The sequence below is a fragment of the Stereum hirsutum genome (genome assembly GCF_000264905.1).
Source record: "Stereum hirsutum FP-91666 SS1 unplaced genomic scaffold STEHIscaffold_12, whole genome shotgun sequence".
In the NCBI taxonomy this organism is placed as follows: Eukaryota; Fungi; Basidiomycota; class Agaricomycetes; order Russulales; family Stereaceae; genus Stereum; species Stereum hirsutum.
Window position 1 is genome coordinate 466,982 of NW_006763142.1, and position 23,036 is coordinate 490,017.

Sequence of the window (23,036 nt, forward strand, 5' to 3'; positions counted from 1 at the left end):
CGGACTCGTCGGTGCCCGGAACTCATTAAATATTAGAAGCCTTTCGGGCCTGGTAGATCTTGGTAGATCCGCTACGTTAATTTCAATTTTATCCGCTATCTAATCAGATAAGTCGACTGATCGCCGTCGTTGCTTTCTTCCGTTCGACGCGAACGATTCATCCGTGCATTTTTCTACATCTTCCGCATCCTCGTTATTCATCCCTGTGCCTCTTCCTTTCCCTACCAATATCCATCACGTCATAAACAATCTCCACCAGTCTTGGAGTGCAGGAACATTTATAATCTTGTGCTTGCGTCGCTCCGCCAAGGGAGAAGCCTCATTTGATTCGGCTTGCTTCTTGGTCTTTGTCGCTTTTTTTTGCCGATCAAAGCGACCTCACTGGCGAAGGCAGTGGGGGCCCGTGGAAAAGCTGACACCATTTTTGGTAAGCATATTTTCTGAGCATGCTCCTCGATGCTTGGTGACGCATGAAACTGGACAATTTGTTGAGCATCCTCATACGTTCGCCGGTTGTTTCAGAGCACGACATATGGTTCATCACCCAATCATCATTATGCGACCACCTGCGGTCACAGGGCCGATAGTTACGAAGCATCGGGGCAGGCTCGATCGACACCTCTTCACAGCTTTGATCCACACACTCATCCGGTACCCAGGGGCGTATTGCTCGATGATTTGACAACGATGTTTCTAGACGGTCTATCGATATCTCCCGCTTCCGGTCTGTGTGTGCATGTTCAGATTCGAAAATCGTCGGATCGCCGTATTCGCGAGCGGTAGAAGGGTCCATCCAATAGCCCAATGCTATTGACCTCTTTTTTGCTCCTGTTTCTTGACGATATAAAAGCCGCGAGGAATGGATTCCATGCCTACCTCACTACCTCGGTCTTCATTTCGATTTCCTGAGTGGTCTACGGGTCATCCATCCGCTCGTTCCTTCTCTCTGCGGCCATGTTCATCGCGCCTACTGTCCTGGCTGCCGCCTCCGGGCTTGCCACAAATCTTACCGTAGACTATGTCGTTGTGGGTGGCGGTATCGCTGGTCAGTTGTCACAATACTCTCTTCACTTGCCCTCCGCATCTTGGTCACTGACGTCCTTGTGGCTGCCCAGGTTTGACCGTCGCCGGTAGACTCGCTACCGCCGACAGTAGCATCCAAGTTGCTGTGCTCGAGGCGGGTATCAACGCTGAAGACCAGCCTGCAGTATATATCGATGGTGAATATGGTTATGCCATTGGTACAGATTTAGACTGTGAGTACTATCCGTTTGTGGCCCGACGCGTACACGGTATGCGATACTGACTCATCTCGGGGACCATAGGGCAGTATGCCACCGTCAATCAGACCGGATTGAACGGCAGGACTGCAAGCATCTCAGCTGGGAAGGTTCTTGGCGGGTCTTCTACCATCAATGGTGAAGTGTGGGTGCGTATACATATGTTCTCCTTCTTCACGTCTTCCAGTATCCCTTATCAGTAGCTGCTTCCGCTTCTAGACTCGTGGGCTGGCTGCTCAATACGATGCGTGGGGCAGTCTCAACAACGATTCCTCCTGGACATGGGACGCTCTTCTTCCCTACTCCATGAAGACCGAGCGCACGACCGCTCCTACTGAGAACCAGACGGCAGCCGGAGGAGCTCTGTTGGATGCCAGTGTGCATGGCATAGACGGTACTTTGGACATTGGCTTCCCCAACACGTACTTCCCGGAGCCTTTGTTGTGGAGGGAGGTAAGCGCTTTTTTCGGTATGCCCTTATACTTTCATATTCTGACCCGAGTCGTGGCAGTCTGTTGCTAGCATTGGTGTTGACAAGGTGCGTCTTTTGCTCGGATTTGTAACGATTTATAAGTAGTAATAACGGATTCTGCTTTTAGATTGACGATCTGGGTAGTGGCAACCCTGCCGGCGTCACGCTTTCCATCAACACCATCAACGCCGCCAACCAAACTCGCTGCGACGCGGCTTGCGCTTTCGTAGCCCCCCTTGCTAATGCTTCCAACTTCCACGTCCTTACGTCCTCCCAAGGCACTCGCGTTCTCTTTTCCAACTCTACTTCCTCGAACGGCACCGCCACCGCTATCGGAGTAGAATACATCTCCAACGGCACGACCTATACTATCTACGCGAACAAGGAGGTCATTCTCGCTGCAGTACGTCTTCACCTTCTTGGCTTTAAGTTTTACGCGCTTACGTCTCCTGCCTATTGTATAGGGAGGTATCGGTTCACCAAAAGTTTTGGAGTTATCCGGCGTTGGTAGTAAGGATGTGTTGGAGCAAGCTGGCGTAGAGGTCGTCGTTGACCTTGAAGGTGTTGGTGAAAACTTGCAGGATCACGTCCATGGCTTTGTTGTGGCGTACACTAACATGACGTGCGTATTTCATTCCTATACCCTCAGTGCTTTCCATGATCTTCAATTGACTGATACTTATCCATTGAACAGCACCACCGTCATGGAGGCAGGGTCCAACACGACCTTCGCTGCGGAGCAGCTTCAAGAGTATTACGACAGCAAGACCGGTACTTATGCCACCGCGCCCTGTATGATCGCTCTCCTCAAGCCCAGCGTCATCTTCTCCAATTCTTCAAACTCCACGTCCAGTGGCGAGAGTGACTTCCAGACTCTTCTCAGTGACGCCAGTTCAAACGCATCATCTTGGGCCAGCTACTACGCCAATGGAAACGAAGGGGTAGCGAAGGGGATTGAGAAACAGTACGAGATACAGCTTGCTCTGTACGAGCAGGATGATCAACTTCCCATTGAGATTAACTACGGTTCGTACCCCTTGAATTCCTTTCATCCCTCCACTCCGTTCTCTAAATAATACTCTGTCCCAAAATAGAGCTTGGTTATGGCGGTACCTCTACTTCCGTCCCCACCGCTGCCTACGACTCCGTTGCCGTCGTACTCGTCGCTCCCCTGTCTCGTGGCTCTACTCACATCACCAGCAACAACGCCACCGTCGCCCCTTCGGTCGATCCCAGGTATTACTCTCACCCTGTTGACATCGCAGTTCACGCCGCAGCGCACTTGACCGCGAGGAGGACGCTCACCGAAGGCCCCATGGCGAGCGTTTATGCTGGTGAATATCAGCCTGGAGAGGACGTTCAGAGCAATGAGGATATTGCGGACTGGTTGAGAGAGAACGTGAGGAGTGACTGGCATGTTGTTGGGACGGCTGCGATGCGTAAGTCAACCGACCTTTATTGGATCTAGCACGAGAGCCTGACTTGCTGGGGTTGGTCTTTTAGTTCCCAGGGAATTGGGCGGTGTAGTCGACACTGATCTCAAGGTGTACGGTACCTCCAACCTCCGCGTCGTTGGTGAGCATCTAGATTTTTTTTTTTTTTCATTCTACGCGCGTGTACTGATGGTCACTTTCTACAGATGCATCCATTATCCCCCTCGAAGTTAGCTCGCATTTGATGACGGCTACCTACATGGTCGCTGAGAAGGTGCGCATCTTGGTCTCTATCTTCGTATCTGTACTTTCATGGCTCATACACGACCCTGTTCTTTCATCAGGCTGCGGACATCATTCTTGCTGCTCGTCAGTAAGAAGTTAGAGGGACTTTTCTGTTTCATAAACTCCTTTAGGTCTTTGATTTACTACAAGATACTCGGAGGACATATAGACTTGGTCCTTGATAAACGCGATTAGATTGTTAGACGTACTGTTATACCCCATTAGAAACACCTAGAGCGTTAGACTGTAGTAGCATGCCATGTACTTGTCGTGTCGGCTGTTTTTAAGTCGAAACTTTTACCGCAACAGGCCTTCCAGGCTTTCACGTCCCTTTCATTCGTTACCGGGTTCTGATCCACCCTTATCATAGTTCTGTGATTAAATATCGCGGTCTACGTTCAGGTAAAGTGGCGTGGATCATTGGATGTGTGGCGCGTTCGGCGAGAATGTCATGTGACCGCGTTGTTGTTGACACGCCCGCGAGTCGTTGCTGCTAGGCTCTGTTACAACCCTTATCTTATTGCTTCGAAGGACTTGCGTTTCTCCACCATGTCTCAGATCCCCGCCCAGCCTCTATGCCCTCTTCCCCTACATAGGAGGAAAATTTGGCTACGATCCGATACCATAGTGGATCGTTTTCTCGCGGGTCTATTCAAATACAGTAATCGACGAGGAGTCGCCACCTCGTTACCAAATCAGAATTTCTGCAACCATGGCCCCTCACTGCACATCGATACACTATTGCTATTCCCCCCGACATGTGCGTCCTTCGAGGTTCCGCCTTGGCACCATGCATCATAGATCAACGCCTCAAGGTATTTTCAGGAACTTGACCGGTAGATAGCTATTCGTAGGGTGCTCAGAACGCAGGTCATGAAGACAGAGACGAGCTTCGGGAGCTCAGCTCTATACGATAGGGTTTCCGCGACCAAGTGAGCCCTAGATCTACACATATAGGGTAGGTTCAGAGTGCTTTCTGCGCATATCTGACCAGTGAGTGTCAATATTTGACCAGCATTCAGTCAAGTCCGAGGGTATGGGTGTTACCAGTTCATGCTTTAATCCATGTGCATCCGTGTAATCTGGCTGTTTTCTCATCAGGGTGGAAACTGCGACATCATCTCTGTATTGTCGCGATTTCGATCTCCTGATCAAATGGGACTGTCATCCTTCTCACCCATCATGCTCTCCGTAATATTATCTTTCAATCGTCAACGCTCTTCGTGCATCCACGGCTTGAAGCTTGAAGGAGTCGAGGTATCTGATCTCTCTGATATTCATGCCTGTCGGATTCGAAAGAGGATGGACTTTCACCAGGCAAAATACTACCACGTGTCACCCTGTGTCACCCGAGATCGTCCTGCGCCGTCCTTTCTTTTTGGAAGTCGATTTTGGACAAAGAGTTGTCATTCACGGAGGAGCCTGTGACTGACCGCAAAGTCTACTCTCAACTCAGAGATCACGACACCTCGTCAGAAGACTCTTTCTCCTCTCGCAGCCAACTAGTTATCATTGCGACCTGCCCGAATGAACACCCACTTGCTCCCCACCCTTCATCCCACCATCAAGACTTTCCAAGAGACATGTCCGTTCCGGGGGCACAGAAAAACAAACCTCTCGCATGTTACCGCATCCTTTCACCCCTCTGTGGATTGCGCGTTTCTCCAATGTGCGTATCTTGACCTTTCGTGCCATCATATAACCGACTAATCTCGTTGTAGTGCTCTAGGAGGAATGAGCCTCGGTGACAAATGGGCTGGCATGGGTGAAATGACGAAGAAAAAAGGTTTTGAGCTCTTGGATGCGTACTACGAGATGGGAGGAAATTTTGTGGACACGGCGAACAACTAGTGCGTCGCATCAGCTTTCCGCTTTTCAACTAACTGCCGTCAAACTTCGAGAACTAAAGCTATAATGATATACTGACAGCCAGGACGAAGTTTCTGAGGAATGGGTCGGTGAATGGATGGAACAGCGGGGAAATAGAGATCAAATAGTCGTCGCAACCAAGGTTTACAACGTCGACTTCTTTCGCTATATATATGATTTAAGCTCATTTTCTGGTCATGATTTACTGCGCAGTACTCATGCAACTACAAGCTCAACGCTCCCGCAACACAATATCCTATCAAAGTCTCCTACGTGGGAAATAATGCCAAATCCCTCCACATCTCTCTTGAGGCTTCACTCAAGAAACTGAGAACATCATACGTGGACATTTTGTATCTGCACTGGTGGGATTTCGGGACGGGAGTGGAGGAGGTGATGAATTCGTTGCATGTTGAGGTTATGCGGGGTAGGGTGCTCTATTTGGGCGTGTCGGTACGTTTTGACGTTTCATATTTCATGACTTCGTGGCCGCGTGTGTCGGTGCTCATGTTCTTCGGAGTTGTAGGACACACCAGCCTGGGTCGTTGCCAAAGCAAATCAGTACGCGCGAGATCATGGAAAGACGCCTTTTTGCATCTACCAAGGAAGGTGGAACGTGCTCGAGCGGTCGTTCGAAAGGGACATAATTCCCATGGCGCGATCCGAAGGTATGTCGATCCACATATCATATGCACGGCCCGCTCCCTAGTCTTGCAGGTGAGCTAAAGCCGCCACATGTAATCTAGGACTTGCCCTCGCACCCTGGGATGTGCTTGTCGCCGGGAGGCTTCGCTCGAACACAGAAGAAGAAGCTCGTAATAACTCTGGGGAGAACGGACGTATGATGTATAGGGATACGTGGAAGAGGAGTGACGAAGAAACCAAGATGGCGAAAGTCCTTGAGGAGATCGCGATGGAGTGTGGGCTGGGAGATGCGGGAAACACGAGCTCGGAGGGCGGTGGTATGGCGGTGGCGATTGCATATGTGATGCAGAAGACAACTTATGTATTCCCGATCTTGGGTGAGCTTCTTCGTCTTTGGTCACCTGTTAGAGTCACCACCTTCCCTTTCTGCACTGACCATGTGTAATAGGCGGCCGTAAGGTCACCCATCTGAGGTCTAACCTGCGCGCTTTGAAGATCCAGTTGACGGAAGAACACATGTCAAGGATCGAGGGAGTGGCAAAGTTCCAGGTGGGCTTTCCGAACTCAATAATTGTACGTGATTCCCCGCTTCGTTCCATGCTCCTTCAGTGCGTCAAAGCTCTTGGCGATGCTGTCGTGCCCAGCCGAGTTTCTCGGTGTCTTTCCTCCTTTCCCAGGGTGCTCAACGCTGGCCGCATGCTCCAAACGTCTTTTCATATAGGGCGATGGTTTCAAGGAAGGATCCCTCCTCGCCGAACAACGCGCGGCCACGGAAGACCTATGGCCCCTCGCTCAACCCATTATGCCGCGCTCGTTGTAATAAGTAGCAGCAGGGTCCAGGTATAGCGCAGAGGATAGTGAAGGGGCGATCAAGGTGACTTCCTCAACATGCGTTGTGCTGACTTCGAGTAGCGCGGAAGTCGTGGAGAAAGGAGACATGCGCTTCCTGATTGTACGCAGGCCAGTCCACGATCATCCACAGCAGGAATTCCACAAATGAGCTCACCATTACTATGGCGTGGCTTCGGCTATGACTGGGTGAGATGAGACGTGATCAATTGTCCCGAACTCTTGAGTGTTGGCATCATTGTACTAAGTCGCGAAGCGATAGTATTCACTCTCTGGCCTTTCTCTTGATGAGGGGTACGCACAGGACACTATATTCTGAACCTGGAGCCGTATAAGACCATGCACTACGCTCGGAGAAGCATCTGAAGACAGCCTGTCGAAAGGCCATTGCGGTGCTCAAACCGTGGTGCACGAGGTGATACTCCACCAGCACTAATCGCAGCGCTCGAAACACTCTTCGTCGCTAGTGAAATGGAGAGTAGGCAGGTACAGACGAGGTTACCCCAAACAAATCGTGGTTTGCATCTTCTCTAGAGTAACTTCATACTAAGTAACATTCAAGGCGAAGACGGTGAAATCGCTGTTTACCTATTGTCGACCATCTAAGCCATGAAGGAGATAATCTACAGGTGCGTGTTTCACAAATTCTACGATTTAGTATGCACTAAAAATAGAGGAAGGGGAAGAGTATAATACCAGGGGCGAACATCAGGCACTTTCGAATCTCCGGGCAGCCTTCTTCGACTTGTTCGCATGCCAGGCCACCGTGGATTCTCGCGATGCAGAGCTTACGCCGACTGCGATTGACCAGCTCCCAGCTCCCAACACCTTCAAGATCGTGAATGGAAAGAAGGCCTACTACTGCCCTCTTTCAGTTGTCTGACATGCAGACTCCACGACTCGATTGGATGCGCTGGCGTGACTGTGCTGGTATAAGGCCCTCGCGCCATTGAGGATAGTACGCACAGTTCTCTCATCCCAGTCACATTTCCAAACACGCCATACTACGCTATCCTACCATGGTAGCCATATTTTTATGGCTCCTAGCTCTCAAATCTCTCGCAACGTTTGTATCTGCAGTGGGCGATGCTCAGACAATATTCTCCAACCCGGGCAATATCTGTTCTTCCGGGGAGGTTCTGTTCGCCTGCAACTGCCCCGGACCTAATGGAGGACTCAATATCTATATAGATGTAAGTCAATGTTTTCTTATTTTAGTCATGCTTCATAGCAAACATCCGTGCTGACTCGCTTCCAGGAGAACGGTATGGGACGCTGCTGTGGGAACGGCGGCGAGGTATTCTTCTTGAGTGAGTCAGCCCGTGACATTCGAGGTGTTGTAAGTTGTTTATGCGATCTTTCTGTGATTTACTTCTACCGCATAAACTCACCATTTTCATAGTGTTGTGCCGCTGGAGAAAGCTATCAGGATGGAGAATGCCGAACTCGTATGCCCTCCACGCCACGTATTCCGGGAACGCCACCTGGTACAGGCGAGCCGCAGGGGCCATCTGAATCACTCCGTTCGGGACAACCTCCCTTCACTGATCAGCCATCTACTACGCGTCAATACGAACAAACGTCTTCCCCTGGTCAACCGCCCGCCCCAAGCCAATCGCCAACCTCGGGCGAGCCATTCATTCTGGGCCAATCGTCTACTACACTTCCCAGAGAACAACCTTATGTGCCGGGGCAGCCTCCTATCCCTGGAGTACCTGGTCAGCCACCTATCCCTGGACAGGCATTCGTTCCCGGACAACCATATATGCCCCCTGGTGCGACACCGCCTGCATCCTATGCTCCTTGCGACGAGGGCAGCGATTCCTACGTATCCAGAGTAGGTCCCAGTGTTTGTGAATATCTGCATAGCATTAGTATTAATTAGCTTTATTCCTAGAAAACCGGGAAATCTCGATGCTGCCGTGCTGTCAATAACCTATTCTTATTTGATCTCACCACGCGCGAGGGTACTGTGAGTTATGCCCCTCCACAACTTGGTGCACTCTAGCGAAATATTGACCACTACACTTGATCATGCCACAGTGCTGCCCTACGGGAAGTTCTTACAAGTCTCTCGACGGCGAAGGAGGGTGTTGTCCCGACGACTACGACTACTATGGCCAAGGGTGGTGTATATACACCGAGACAGGCACACAGACGCCAGAGGTCCCGCCCGTCGAACCGCACCCTCTCCTGGTGTGTCCGGAGGGTGCACATGTCATGTACTTAGATAAGGTTCGTCTTAGTATCACAGATTTGGCGTATTGATAGCTGCTCACTAACCCTCATCATACAGTCTAGGGATGAGATGTATTGTTGCCCTGATGAACGCAATGCCAAGATCTTCAACTGGCAGACTCTCGAGGGTGTCGTAAGTCCTTCCCATATTCAGCTGTGCATCGTTCAATCCAGGATATTGATGTTCAATTTGTATATCATTGCTAGTGTTGTCCTGAGAACCAAGCCTACTGTCCGAAAGACGCCCTTGGACGAGGAGGCCGCTGCTGCCCCATCTCCCCGTGCGATTCAGAGTCCTGAAGTCACGGAATCCCTTGAACAAGTTTTTCTCGATTATTCTAACCCTCATCTTGACGGCCAAGCCAGGACTATGCGTAAGGATTCGAAACACCGTCCCCGTCTTAGTATATTCTCGAACTATTTACGCCTGAAGTCTGGTACTTCTTGTGTCTCTCTTGCTTCTGCTTGTCCGTTTTCATAGCCTGTATTATCATAGTTCACAATTATATGTATATCGAGACTTGGGGACATCGAGTCTTTGATCTTCAAAACGAGGTCATTGATTTCGCTAGGTTCCATATCGTACATATTCCATCGACAACAGCTAGACATCGTGCAAGCGAACTACACTACCAGTTACCCTTAGAGTGAAGGCTTGATCACGGGTCTAAGAGGCCACAACTCAATCGTCGACATCGCCTGGCTTTGCAATATCCAGCTTGGAGTGGTGCCATCACCCTGTGTAGCCATATAGTGTGATAAATGAAACCAGTAAGGGAGATTGATGATTGTTGTAAGATGAGGTAAACGTACGACCATCCCGTGAGGAAACCCTTTGTCAAAATTGAGCACACTCTCAATTTTATTGATTTGCTCAGCGCTGAGAGTAATGTCGAGTGCCTTGACGTTTGCTTCGAGATGTTCTACTTTTCGACCCCCTAAACATCGAGATTTTAGTGATAAAAGCTTAGTTCGTAAGAAAGGGATATGGTGTTCATACCGAGGATCGGAAAGACGAATGGTGTCTTATGCATCAGGTACGCTATGGCAACTAGAAACCGGGCGAGTGAGAGCCCACTCGCTGGACAAGGATAGTTAAAAACACTACTAACCAGCTTGGACATTATCTCCTAAGCCAACCTCGGCCGCAGTCTCCTCCAGCACATCACATACCTTCTTCTCCTCCGCTGTCCTCTCCCAGTTCGATGTGAAGATTGTCCTTCCTTTCTCTCCAGTCTCTCTGCGACGAGCTTCTTCTGCGTTCGACCGTAGTTTACCTGATGCGAGAACATCCCATGGAGCAAGAGCGAGACCTGATTTCAGGGGTTAGAGTCAAGCGCTCCGAACCGGGACTTCATGGGATTTGGTTCACCAAGAGTCCTAGCCATCGGAATGATGTCTCTCTCGAATGATCGTTCCATTACATTCCATTGACCTTGGTATATGACGAAGGGAGTCTTCCCATGGTCTTTGGCGTACTGGTTGGCTTGAGAAACAACCCAGGCGGGCGTATCCTGTAGAAGTATGTATCAGAAGTCGTATGGGAGAACCCCTCAGACAGAAGCAACTTACAGAGACGCCCTATCAGTCCAATGGTTATTGTTGTGTAGGAGGCACGTCAGTGTCTCCCGAGGTTTACTACCCTGACATAGGCCACCGACGTACGAGATACAAAACCTTTCCGGCTGCCACCAAATTATGCAACCCATTCATGACTTCTTCTACACCGCAAGCCCAATCCCACCAGTGCAAGTATAAAATATCGATGTAGTCCGTTCGGAGCTTCTTGAGCGAGGCTTCTACTGAGATGTGCATAGACTTGACATTGTTTCCTACGAAAGTGATCTTCTGCTTGTGTTCCTCGGAAGCACGTTTGTAGTTAGACGTGTACTAACAACAAATAATATCATCAGACAATAGGGGGGCAGTAAAATTTATATAAGAACTTCACTTTTGTGGCGACGACCATTTGGTCCCTATTCTTCCTCGTATCCATCCATTCACCTATAAATTCCTCGGACGATTCGTCCTGGCTGCAAGGCCAATTATGACATCATTAGCTCGTGAGAAGTTGGCGAAGACGAAGAGGACGCACTAGCTATTCGCTGTGTCGATGAAGTTGCCTCCCATCTCATAAAACCTATCCAGTAAGTTGAAACTCAACTACTTGTCCATAGCACCCATTCCTCTGGATGCCCACTTGTCTCCGAGACTCATTGCGCCTAGTTGCCTTCACAGCGGGCGGCACGCGGCGTGTCAGCCAAGTGCATTACCATGTGATGACGAGGCGAGATATTTACAAGGGGGATACCCTCAGCCCGCATAGCGGGGAGAGAGTGCGGTAATGTGCAAGCTTTGAGGGTGGCGCGAGAGGTTTGGGGATGTGCGACATGGCTGTTGGTTCTCAGTCCTGCAGCTCGTTGCTGGCAGCAGAGAAAGGGTTTTCAACCTATCCGGATGAGAGGTGGATACTGTCTTTTCATAGATGAGAAGTACAACTCGGGCGAGATGCCGTGGAGGCGGAAACAAGGAAGAGAGCCTGAGTATCCCACGAGCACCCACTGGGTTCCGTCCCACTGCACCTGACGACTTACCAGGAGGGCCCGGGAGCCATCACTGAATTTGCAGTGTAGTATGACCAGCTAGAGTAGTAATTTCACGATAATTGAGCCATGAGTCTACGACACAGATCCGTGGTGGACTAGCAGCGGAGCATGGTAGGTCGTGACCGTCACCGCTGGAGAGGAGGAGGAGGAGTGCATGCTCAACGTTGTTCAAAAGAAGAAGACGCCGAGGCGATACTCCGATAGCAAGTGTTGTTTCCCCCGGGTTTACCCGACTTTGCGATATTCTGAATAATTGGTAGAGTCCAACTATAGTCCAACTAAGCCTCGTTCGAGACAATCGTTGTAAATAACCATTTGAAGTTTTCCCCGGGAGGCCTCCCAGTAATTACAAGGATCGACGCCCACGCTGACGCCGCTACAGAAACAACGGAATTGAGTTCGGTACACGAAATGCAGGCTGTATCATACATCACGATCCCTACTAAGTACTAGTATGTTGCTAGTATGTGTATATCTCCCCGCTCCGTCTAAGGTCTATTATTCGGGTTACTCATCACTCAGACCGCGGGCGCAGCAATGGCCTCCTCTCTTCTTCCCTATTCTCGTCTCGCGACACATACTTCCGAATCAATCTTGTCGTCCGCGCACCGTCATCGAGCTCCACGAACTCTTCCACAACTTCATAGCCTCCCCATTTGGGTAGCAATACTATCCAAATGTAGTAGTAAAGGCCACAAACCTAGGATGCACGATATAAGTGTACGTTGCAGGCGGTGGGGAGATGTATTAAACCAACTTACGCCGAGAACGCCGAGTCCCACGACACAATACGTCGCATACCAGAAGGAAACGTCTCCGCGACCATGCTCCGGAGGTACCCTGTTGCAAGAAATACAGTCATTTCATCTTGGTACAAACACACAGCCTCCTGGGGAAAAATGAAATGTACTGACCATGGCATTACCAGTAAAAAGACACATTGGGTGATCCAGACGAACAAGATCCAATTTGGGACCTGGAAAGGCGAGGGCGGCAAACCCTCTGCAGCCCTCCTCTTCCGGAGGATCCATACGCCCACTGCCATCGCAGTAGCAAAGATCTGTACGTTATAAGTGTTCAGAGCATGTAGCATAACGGGCCCAGAATAATTGCAGATATCTACTCACCAAAACAGGATACGACCTAAGATCGAGCATGAAGCTGAACGCGTCCTTTGCCGGAAGAATCATCAATACAGTGACCGTAAGAAAGCATTTGAGTGAGACGGGTGCGAGCGGGGTCCCGAACGGTTTCGTGGACGCGAAGAATTGTGGGTAGGGCAGCAATCCTTGGCGAGCGACCTCACGGACGACGCGCGCCTGCCCTAGTGTTATTGCAGTCTATGAAAGCCTCAGCGAACCGAGATAAAATGAAAAGGGTACTGCACTCACGATGCTGCCTACACAACTACATGCCACCATGACCGGCAGCAACTTCGACGCCCAGTGGTCACCAAACACGCGTTTGAAGAACAATGCAGCCACAAGCTGACCACTGGCCTTCATCTCGTCTGCTGGTACTGCTGCTACGTACGCTACGTTGACCATGAAGAATAGCACCGTCACAAGGCCCAAGGCGATGGCACCGGAGTTGCGTACGGTGCGTACCGGGTCTTTCCCTCGCACTTCGTTGAGGACATTGAAAGAGTTGGACCAGCCAACGAAGGCAAAATTGGTTTTGACGAGAGCAGTCGCGAGAGCGTTGGGATTTGTGCTGCTGCCATGCCAGATATTGTGGAAGTTTGCGTAAGGGTCCCTGATCTGAGTGAGGCCTGACAGAACCGCAATTCCGGTCACAGATACGCTAAATGCCCAAGACGATTACCTTCAGCCAGAATAAGAAGATGGAAGACACGTACAATATAAGTGAGCATATTTTGGCGGTAGTCAGGACGCTGACAAGACGAAGAGCCCATTTCGTGGAGATTCCAACCACTATCACAGGTAAGCTGTATAGACAGAGTAGAGATACGGTGAGAACGACTAACTGGCTACACAGAATGTTACCACGCCCGTAGCGAGCGCTGTCTGTCGAGCTTCCGTGACGGGGATGTCGAAGATAGCGAGAACATATTGCGCGAACACGATAGAGTTTGTGGCGCTGAATCTGCGAGGCGACCAAATAATTAGGAGTACAATTGAGCACCAGGGCTAATAACGTACGAAAACATGACATAAGTCACAGCGAATGCTGTCGGTATGAGATATCGTGGTCTTGGGTATGCTTGTTCTAGGAAGACGACCTCGGCTCCAGACCTTCGAGGAAACATGCTCGCAAGTTCGGTATATGAAAGAAGTGCAACTGAAAGTTAAAACGGCCTGTCAGTGTTTCTCTTCTTATAACATTTCGAGAAGTTTTCAGCAGAAAACGACTTTGCACTGACCGCACGCGAACAAGGGCGAGAGAAGCCAGTAGAGCAAGAGAAGCCCAACAGAGCCCACCGAGTTCAGCACTACACCAGGGACAGAGAAAATCCCTGATCCTAAAAGCTCTCCCAGGTTCAGCATAACCGCAGAAAATAAGGTGATTTGTCGTCCAAGGGGGTTAGTCTAAATTTAAATTGAGGTGAATATTAGTGTGGCCCATGCTCAATGATGAAGTCCACCCACCGTCTCCACTGGTGCACCCAGAGTCACACCTGGCTGGTCTTCATCATTGAACATAGTTCCATTCTCAGTTATGCCTGACCGTACATGCTGATCATGAGAAGCTGTCTCAGCATCGCTAGGTCGTTCCATCTGGCCTGCCTAGCAGCTCCGACTTTAAAGATAAGGAGTTTGAGGCGTGCCTTGGAGGCTACTTTCAGCACGTTCAGAGTAGAGTTACAATGAGATGAAATATCGAAGCTATCGTCAGGAGAGAGTAAGCACTATCAGAGTGAGAGGCGACAACAAGTCGGTGGGTTGGATTAGGATGATTGTGGCGCATGCCGGTGCTGTACTTATCTGTGTTGCAGAGTTCAGCAGGCCACGGGAACTTCCGCCAACCACGCCACAACCTACCACAACGCAAAAATAAACACCAGCGACAGCTTGTGCAGCTTTATCGGGTTGGTCCATTTGTCCACAAAATTCCATATCACCAAAAAGAATAATTTATCACGAATAAAAGAGTGAAAAGAGCCTTGTCTATAAGTATAGGTAAGTGCAACACCGTCGCATGTACCAAGTACACATACTGAGCGTCCAAGATGCGTCCAAAATAAGTACCTCGGAGACTATCTGAGCCTCTTACTAACCTCTACAATTCAACCCGTGTTTCAATACCCACCATCCCAGCAACATCTCTCACAGCAGCAGACAGCAAGTTATCAATAGTACACTCTGCTTGGGTGTCTCACTGCTCTTTCCGTCTAAACATCAGCCTCGCCTTTCCCGGAACGAGAAAAGGGCCGAGATGAAAGTTCTGTGGATATTCGCCCTTTGACTTATTCCCATTCCTTTTCGTCAAGTAGTCCTGGTCCAGCTTCAGGTCATATTCCGAGACAATATGCGCGAGGACGATCTTCATCTCGTTTGCGGCGAAGAAGCGTCCTGGACTATATGACCGTGGCACCCATATGGATTGAAGAAGAACACAGTAAATCAAAACAAGAACATAATCCCAGATACGAATAAGGCTTACCAGCTATGTTTTCCATATCCGAACGGCAGATACTCCAAGGTGGTGTTCACAAGCTGCCATCTAACGTCTTCTTCCGGCTCTGCCCTGCTCTCCTTTCCCTGCTCATCCTGCTTTCCCTTCATGATGCTCCTATTGTATCCCATAGCAGTCTCCCGCATACGCGAAAATCTCCATGGATCGAACACTTCGGGATCTGGGTACACCTCAGGGTCCATATGTATGGCTTGCGCAGCGGAGGAGAGGATGGTGCCTTTCGGAAGGGTGAGACCGTCAACGGGGGAGGATGGATACACGGGAGAAGAGAATGTGAACGGTTGGCGAGCTACTCGTGTGATGGTGACTATAACATTATTCTCGATGTCAACAATGCGTCTTGGCCAGCGACAATCAGCTCGAATGGCATCAAAACTTTGGGTACTCACCGATACCAAGTCCATCAATCCTCTGACATTCCTTTAGGAAGCTGTCCATCCTGTAAAGTCTCTGCATTGTTGCCTTCGTCCAGCCAAATTTCGACGGCTCCGACTTCGAACCCGATCCCTGCCCCTCCTCCATAATCGACTGTAGTTCTTCGCGCAGTACTTCGGCATACTGTGGATTGGCAGCAAGACGGTAAAGGGCGAAAGTGAGGCTCTTGAGGGAGTTGCAGAAGTCGTGGTATTGAATCAGAGAGATGATGTGGAGCGTAAGAATAGAATAAGAGATAAACCTACGTTTGTTGTAGTATGTACCGCCGCGAAGTTCACGGTTAATATCCTGAGCGTGATACTCCTCGCATCTTGTCCGTTCTCCGGCGCCTCATCCATTACCCAGCTCAATACGTCGTTCTAATGTCCCATATGTCCAATTCAACCCAAGCATCGGACAGTCCGAACATTCGATCGTGTAACGGAGCCCACCCATGCCACACACGTACACCACACACCCCACATCCAACGAGCGATGAAACGGTCAGATCAGAACACTTTTTCTTGCCTGAACGGCCATACACTAAGAAAGCAGCATGGTACTCACTGGTTTCTCATTCCACTTATCTCCCACCTCTTTTGCCTCTTTCATCCGCGCCCTTCTCTCCTCGACGATAGGACCGATGTGTCTTGTCGCACGGTCGATGTACGAGGGGACATTGGTGAGGAGGCGGCCTGCAAGCCTGTCGGAGCGCATCTCAGTTCTCACATCGGTCTCGATAACTCGAACGAAAAGGATGGCGTAGGGAGATTGACATAGAGAATTGAATGGGAAAAAGCAAAACACACGGTTTCAAGGAGTCCGGAAACATATTGATGATCACCCCGGCTTTGACAACTTCGACCGTGAACTCGGCTTGGATCTTAAGGTAGTCTTCGTTTCGACCTGTACATGTCGCCGTTGTTATCCCCATCTGGAGGATAAGGCCGAGGACACTTACACAAAGGCAATCCAACGCACGCGCGGTTCGTACTACGGCATACGATCTTCATCATAGTTTCCAACGCAGGGACGGAGGTCCATTCTGCACAGGTTACGATGAGATACATGTGGTTAGTCACGTAGACTTCCAATCCAGTGACAAAGTGCTCACCATGCCCGGCCAAAGCCAGATTTTCCTCAAATGCCTGCGCGATCTCTTCCCTCACGCTTGAGAACATTACACCCAAATTCTTTGTTAACTGGTTCCTGATGATCCCTACATGGTATGGATCGAAGGCAACTGCATGACCGATAGTATACTCTGATTGGACGAGCTGTTCAGTCATGACGAAACCAAGTTTCATAGTCAGACAACAATCGGGTATAAGCAAGATGACCAGAAAGCGGGAGAGTAAGAGATAACACACCCGATTCATATAATCAATGAACGAGAGGATATTGTCCGGGGCCTGACGGATTTCGTCCATCGCTCGAGGACTGGTAGCGATCACTTCCCAGTGACCCAGCGTTGCCACTTTGAATAGGCCACCCTTGTGCTACCATGGTACAACACAACGTACAGAAGGCGGTGTATCGTCCACGGCATGAAAAGCATGTCAGGAAGTGTTACAGAGGTCATGTTTGAAGTAAGAAGACGAATAGACCTCCTTATATCCCTCCTTGACCAGCTTGTCCGCATTGAATATGAATTGAAAACCAGTGATATATGAGAGGATGGGGTTCGAGTAGCCCACGGTTGGGATGTGCGAGAGCTATGAAAGTAGTTCATGTAGGGGGTGAGGGCAAGCATTGGTTTGGGGTCGTGTATGAGCGTTAGTATAGGATGGAGATACCCCTGACGGAGAGTAAGGCAGAGGAAATGAGCAGCGTACATCAGGACTTTGAAGCCATGACTTGATGGAAAATAGAACTATTGAGACAATGGCGAAAATAAGAAGCGAGGTGATGTCGAGGATACGCTCCGACAGCATGATCATCGGTGTCAGGTATCAGTGTAGACGGGTGGGAAGGTTGGAGAAGGGAGAGGGAAGGTCGGCGTGCAAGCTCAAGGAGAGGACAAAGAGAGGATGGGAGGTGACTTGAGATATAAAAGAGCTTGAGGGATAAAACGTGGGACGAAGGCGAAGGGGAATCATCGGCAAGCATTGAGACAAAAGGGGAAGAACGATGCATGATGTGCCAACAATCGGTCGCTCAAGGCAAGGATATACGGGGACATGCATCTCTTCCGCACTCTCCCAAGAATTATTGTGATCTATAATAAGGGTCGTAGGATTGAGGAGGCGCTATCATCCTTCAGCGGTAGATCAGTGTCAGAACGGCGCTGCATCAGTATCAGAGCAACAACGCTGTGCGTGGATCAAACCCGGCGGTGCGAAGGGGGGTTCATTAACTTCGAAACCCTGCTGCGCCATGAGCGGTGAAACTAACAAGGTATGCTCGAGGATATTGGAGAAAAAACAAGTGCAATTCTAGCATGACGACAAATAGTCACTGTTTGATGGACGGGTGCAGTTGAACACCCACGCGTTCACGATCAAAGGAGTTAGTCGGGAATTATTGTTCGGAGAAGTCGCGTACCGGCTCAAACGAGGGAGAGGAGGCGTCAAAGCGCTCTCCAAACCCTGAAAGACATCCCGGGTTTGTCTTGGACTCTGACATACAAGAATCAATATCAGTCCCGCTCGGTATTCTGTAAAAGAACGAATGGAAGATAACAGCGGGAGAAAGGAGGAGAAAAGGTTCAAAGGAGAGAAAAGGTAACGAATATGAGCAGCGAAAAGACAAAAACGACGCCAACAGAACGCATATCGCTTTCCAACGTTTCACTCACCTAATCAGCCACAATACTGAGCTAAAAGAGACCCTGTTGCATACCATGCATAGTATAGCACTAATCAGACCGGCGCTGTATAACTTATACTCGAACACTCTGCTGTAGGTCTAGGCGGACCAGGCGTATTGGTCGGGTGCAGAACATACAGCATGCGGCATCTGATTCAAGCTCGAAACATAGATGCATCAGGTACTTGATGCAGAACAAGTTCGGTGCAGCGATACAGCTGAAGGACCCAGAATTCGTCTGCACTTGATGTTGATAGGGATTCTGATTCTGAAGGCGTTTGTTCGGGCTGACGACTCAGGTGCTTTGAAAGCGCTGGCCAAGCTTGGGCCTGGCGCTGGCGGTCTTCTACAGGGAACATGCAAGGAGGCACGAATGGATATCAGCTAGCTGTCTTCAGAAATAGGATCAAGAGACTCGAAGGGCGTACAGACGTGTGAAACAAGTTGTTGAACGCCGCTGACAATTACGGACACGTGTATCCAAATCCGTACTTGTGGCGCGCCACACCGTCACCTCGAACCTTGACCGAGTCGACAAATTGTCCAGCGGAATTGCGACTAGGTGCCATACCGCCCGTCCATTCGATGAAATGTACTGGTACGTGGAGTACATCCTTATCCTATTTAATTGTCTATGCTGTGATTTATCAATACGTGTGGCCTATCTGATCGTTGAAAAATGGCAAGTACTTACCTTACCCCTGACAGGAAATACATCACGTCCTCTCTGTGTTTACGTTGACCCTATGCACCAATTCTGTCTTGCGCTCCATTAAATCGATTTAATCCCCATTCCCATTTATCCCTTCATTTCCAACCCTCTCCCCACCTCCCCCCACACATCCAAACATCTCCCAACCCTCTCATTCCTCGCTCTCACATCTCTCTGCCCATCCTCGCCCAGAAACAACCACATTGGCCACTCTTCCGCTTCTGGTCCCTCCACATGGTCGTCAGCGCCCCCACGTCCACGCAAAATCTCGCCGGCCCTTCCCTCACCCCTGACCAAATCCACAACGACCTCCATCCCCAACTTCGGGTCTCCTCTTGCCGGAGGATCATTCTTCATTTTGAGCATCCGATGGATCATTTGCGTGCGTACATCGTCGTAGGCCGGTATGCGGTTCGCGTATTCCTCTGGAGGGGTATGGTCCTCGCTATCACTTGTAGCCGCAGGTGCAGGATCGGAAGGATCAGAAGTGGAGGTTGAGGTAGATGAGGAAGGTGGCGGTAGAGGCGGCAGTGGAGGGTATATACCCGGCGTGACGAACGATCCGGGTGCGAGGATGAGCGTTCGGATGTTGAATGAGCGTACTTCGGCGGAGAGGGTTTCGGTGTAGGCTATATATAGATCGTCCCAGGCCGGGGATGCCAGGGTCAGGATTCGAGGATGATCGTGAAGGCAGATCAGTGGAGTTCCAGAAGAGGTTAGGAAGGCAAAAGGTTTACTTAAGTGAATGTCAGAGGGGGTTGAGGATGGACTCTACTCACAGTGCAGAGCGGCTTTCGAAGCGGCATAAAGTCCTGGGATGCCGATCATAATCAGTGTATGTCTAGCGTGATGGAGTCGTTTCGAAGTTTACTGACCGACTCCCTGGATAATGAAGCGTGAAAATCAACTGTCAGCGAAACAAGAACTCAAATCGTCGACAAACGAGACAGCAGCAGAAAGGGAAACGCACAGCGAATTCATTCCTCCAAGCTGAGCGACTGCCCGTCATGACGATTGTCCCACTCCTCCGCTCTCGCATGTAGGGAAGGACAGCGTTGGTAACGTTTACGGCCCCAAACAAATTTGTTGCGAAGACGATTTGCATGGCTTCAGACCTGTGGAAGTACATAGACCATGGTCAGGAAATTGAGGAGGCGGCGGTCATTAGAGGGTGGATGGCAAAGGATGGGCGGTGGATTAGTCAGATAATCTTGAATGTGACGGTTCGAAGAGAAAAAACGGGCACAAAAATGGACAGAAGGGGAAACGCCAGCAAGCTCGGGTGTTAAGCTGGAGCATTCGGCAGTCGAAATTCACTCACCCACTCTCCTCTGTGACTCCGGCAATAGCCATCCCCGCATTATTCACCAACACATCTACCCTTCCCCACGATCCGTCCACAACATCTTTCACCTTCTCCCTAATAACTTTTGCGCTCTCAGTTACGTCCATCTCCAGAACGTGTAATCTCTTCTCTGGAGGCTCGCATAGATACTCGTCCAGCGTTTTCATTCTCATTTTCGACTGATATGAAGCCGCGTCCTCACGAACTTCGTCGAACAAGTCAGGGAGTAGAGCGTCCATCTTGGACTTTGTACGTGCTGTAGCAATGACATAGTCTCCACGAACGAGGCAGCGTTGGACAAGTGCGAGTCCAAGGCCGGAGGATGCACCTACATATACCGGAGCCAATTGTGAATGGAGCAAAAAAAAAAAAGAGAATGAGCAAGCGAAGAGAATGAAGACGTACCTGTGATGAGCCAAACAAGTCGACCTTTGACTTCGTGAGGTTTCTGCGTCTCTGAACCACTTGGGACAGCCATGGTAAAGAAGAGAGGTCTCTGTCTTGGTAGGATGACTCGGCGGGGTACCTTTATAGCTGGATTGTGCAAGGGATTCGCATCATGGCTGTCACTCTAATCAGATGCGTACGTCTACGCACGACGTCAATCCTCGTCAATCAGGCAACGTCGTATCAGAACGCTCGGATCTTGGAAGCGGGTAGACTTTGTGCCGACACTGAGCAGTACTGAACACGAAGGACTGCATGTGTGAAATGCTGGTTCTGTCCACTGTCGGAAGTTGCGTAAATGCGAAGAGTCTGCCAGCCCTTATGGGAACTTTTGAAACTTTGACCTGATATATGTACGTCGGATTCGTTGTCTGTATACTGTGCCCGGAAGCTGAGAGGGCCGGCGTGAGTAATAAACGACGAGTGAAGAGGACGGACAGGTCGCAGTCGACGGAAAGGGGCAAGTTCATTCACACCAAGCCTCCAGCGAGCCCGTGCAAAACAAGCGCTTGGTTATCTCACGTTGATTTGACGCTCGTAGACGCTCGCAGTACAATTGTCATCGGGATTCTTGGCCACATCTAAATACTCTGGTCAGACTCAAAGGGAATCTGCCCATCCCGACGATCTCCTTTCTACAGCTGCGAGCATGATATTGAGATAAACGTAGGTTTGCTTGGGCCTGAGTGTACTGCCAGTGGCATAAGTAATGCATTCTTTTAGGTAGACTTGATGAGGCCTGAGAGTTGGGGATGGCAGAACTTGAGAACTTGAAATTGCATGGATCTTTTGCCAACCTACCAGGTATGTCTGCATCAGACTCCGAGGTATGCTACCGCTTGGCCGTCGACTGTAACCATATCGTGCCTGAGTATGAGTAAGTCATTCGAGGTGGCCCCAGGTGGCCCAGTCGAGGAGCAGCTCGAGCGCCGAGAAGCCGAAGGCTTCTGGATTCAACAAAGACAAACAACCGCGCCCAACTTTGCGTCCTTTCGCGTCTGACTCTCAGCCAACTTGGCTAACGAGCTGTAGCTGCTGAAGTATTGCTATATATACCGTTCTCTCTCAACACGCGCTCACTGATGATGAAGCTTACAGACATCTGAAATTTTCAGCGAAGAGCCTTTGTAACCCAAAGTCTTAACTGGCGAATCAAGCGTCATCGAACGCAATCCATTCCATCCACATTCACAGAACGCCTGTTTTCAGCCTGAAACATGTTATATATCGTTTCTGCATCCTGACCGTCTTACTTCTACTCCCCCACCACACAGATATCTTCCAACTGACGGCCACGGCATGGCCCCCCTGGGCTCATCCTACCTACAGCTCGACTGGCAGGACATCGAGACGATGTGGAGGGGTCGCAAGCTTGAGGTTCGGCCTTCGATAGGACGGGAATTGGAGACGAGACGACATGGTGTGTGAAGGGGAATGAGACGGTACAAGGTGTGGTACTTGACAGCCCAAAGTAGAGGAAGTGTAACTTATACAAATGGTGCGTCTGATACATCTCTGTGACTATGTCCCTGCGATTGATTCTTCAAAGTTAGTCTTCACATTGCTATGGCTTGTCGACCGTTACATGGCGTCCCAGCGTCTATGATAGTATGTCCTTTCTCGCCCGTTCTTTGAGAATGAAAATATTGTTCCGGAAGGAATTGTCCAGTTTTTTTGAATGTGATACACGCTACGAAACGTTTCGACCTAAAGGTCATATAATCAGTAACATCTTCGTCGAAGAAATCATTTGACTCTCCACGAGTGTCTGCCAGACCAGACGCTCACCACAGCTCGCGCGGCTCGTTCTCGCGCGGATTCACTTGTACTCGCTTGTGCTTCTCAGCGCCACTCCTGAGCACACACACGTATAGGGCTCCTACGCAGACCTCTAACCCTCCTAAAAACGCTCCAGCAAAGCCCAACCTCTAGCTAGCTCAGAGACGGCCCATGACTAGATTTCGTCCATGTGGACC

At 49.9% G+C, this 23,036-nt stretch overlaps 7 protein-coding genes across 7 annotated transcripts; 3 read left to right on the forward strand and 4 right to left on the reverse strand.

The window, feature by feature from the left end:
* The first annotated feature begins 728 nt into the window (after positions 1-728).
* STEHIDRAFT_170286 (alcohol oxidase) lies at positions 729-3,765 on the forward strand. Its single transcript, XM_007306893.1, has 12 exons — positions 729-1,045; positions 1,116-1,256; positions 1,326-1,429; positions 1,500-1,733; positions 1,792-1,818; positions 1,880-2,155; positions 2,217-2,374; positions 2,447-2,778; positions 2,847-3,191; positions 3,256-3,327; positions 3,392-3,459; positions 3,530-3,765. The coding sequence occupies exons 1-12, from the start codon at positions 955-957 to the stop codon at positions 3,560-3,562; spliced, it is 1,881 nt and encodes a 626-aa protein (XP_007306955.1). The 5' UTR covers positions 729-954; the 3' UTR covers positions 3,563-3,765.
* Positions 3,766-5,053: 1,288 nt separating this feature from the next.
* On the forward strand, positions 5,054-6,989 carry STEHIDRAFT_100814 (Aldo/keto reductase; the record flags this gene model as incomplete). The annotated part of the gene is made up of 8 exons (XM_007306894.1): positions 5,054-5,139; positions 5,192-5,320; positions 5,400-5,481; positions 5,553-5,792; positions 5,866-6,007; positions 6,086-6,361; positions 6,433-6,557; positions 6,706-6,989. 8 exons carry the CDS (start codon positions 5,054-5,056, stop codon positions 6,802-6,804), a joined length of 1,179 nt encoding a protein of 392 aa, XP_007306956.1. The 3' UTR covers positions 6,805-6,989.
* An 863-nt stretch (positions 6,990-7,852) lies between these two features.
* On the forward strand, positions 7,853-9,371 carry STEHIDRAFT_159429 (uncharacterized protein; the record flags this gene model as incomplete). The annotated part of the gene is made up of 7 exons (XM_007306895.1): positions 7,853-8,026; positions 8,092-8,172; positions 8,236-8,670; positions 8,731-8,805; positions 8,877-9,068; positions 9,130-9,204; positions 9,279-9,371. 7 exons carry the CDS (start codon positions 7,853-7,855, stop codon positions 9,369-9,371), a joined length of 1,125 nt encoding a protein of 374 aa, XP_007306957.1.
* Positions 9,372-9,639: 268 nt separating this feature from the next.
* On the reverse strand, positions 9,640-11,806 carry STEHIDRAFT_148613 (Aldo/keto reductase). The gene is made up of 10 exons (XM_007306896.1): positions 11,372-11,806; positions 11,167-11,301; positions 11,023-11,104; positions 10,737-10,961; positions 10,644-10,652; positions 10,444-10,585; positions 10,184-10,384; positions 10,072-10,122; positions 9,885-10,009; positions 9,640-9,809 (listed from the first exon to the last, which is right to left on the reverse strand). The coding sequence occupies exons 2-10, from the start codon at positions 11,199-11,201 to the stop codon at positions 9,714-9,716; spliced, it is 966 nt and encodes a 321-aa protein (XP_007306958.1). The 5' UTR covers positions 11,202-11,301; positions 11,372-11,806; the 3' UTR covers positions 9,640-9,713.
* A 331-nt stretch (positions 11,807-12,137) lies between these two features.
* On the reverse strand, positions 12,138-14,223 carry STEHIDRAFT_100816 (uncharacterized protein). The gene is made up of 9 exons (XM_007307162.1): positions 14,061-14,223; positions 13,840-13,978; positions 13,665-13,783; positions 13,536-13,611; positions 13,069-13,480; positions 12,805-13,017; positions 12,592-12,737; positions 12,439-12,517; positions 12,138-12,377 (listed from the first exon to the last, which is right to left on the reverse strand). Exons 1-9 carry the CDS (start codon positions 14,182-14,184, stop codon positions 12,192-12,194), a joined length of 1,494 nt encoding a protein of 497 aa, XP_007307224.1. The 5' UTR covers positions 14,185-14,223; the 3' UTR covers positions 12,138-12,191.
* Positions 14,224-15,013: 790 nt separating this feature from the next.
* Positions 15,014-17,463, reverse strand: STEHIDRAFT_100820 (cytochrome P450; the record flags this gene model as incomplete). The annotated part of the gene is made up of 10 exons (XM_007306897.1): positions 17,356-17,463; positions 17,119-17,247; positions 16,863-17,025; positions 16,710-16,793; positions 16,556-16,654; positions 16,316-16,443; positions 16,015-16,128; positions 15,724-15,934; positions 15,302-15,641; positions 15,014-15,215 (listed from the first exon to the last, which is right to left on the reverse strand). The coding sequence occupies exons 2-10, from the start codon at positions 17,176-17,178 to the stop codon at positions 15,014-15,016; spliced, it is 1,401 nt and encodes a 466-aa protein (XP_007306959.1). The 5' UTR covers positions 17,179-17,247; positions 17,356-17,463.
* Positions 17,464-18,650: 1,187 nt separating this feature from the next.
* STEHIDRAFT_82699 (NAD-P-binding protein) lies at positions 18,651-21,119 on the reverse strand. Its single transcript, XM_007306765.1, has 8 exons — positions 21,019-21,119; positions 20,590-20,941; positions 20,239-20,383; positions 20,144-20,150; positions 20,048-20,080; positions 19,251-19,897; positions 18,985-19,193; positions 18,651-18,902 (listed from the first exon to the last, which is right to left on the reverse strand). The coding sequence occupies exons 1-6, from the start codon at positions 21,089-21,091 to the stop codon at positions 19,356-19,358; spliced, it is 1,152 nt and encodes a 383-aa protein (XP_007306827.1). The 5' UTR covers positions 21,092-21,119; the 3' UTR covers positions 18,651-18,902; positions 18,985-19,193; positions 19,251-19,355.
* Positions 21,120-23,036: the final 1,917 nt, after the last annotated feature.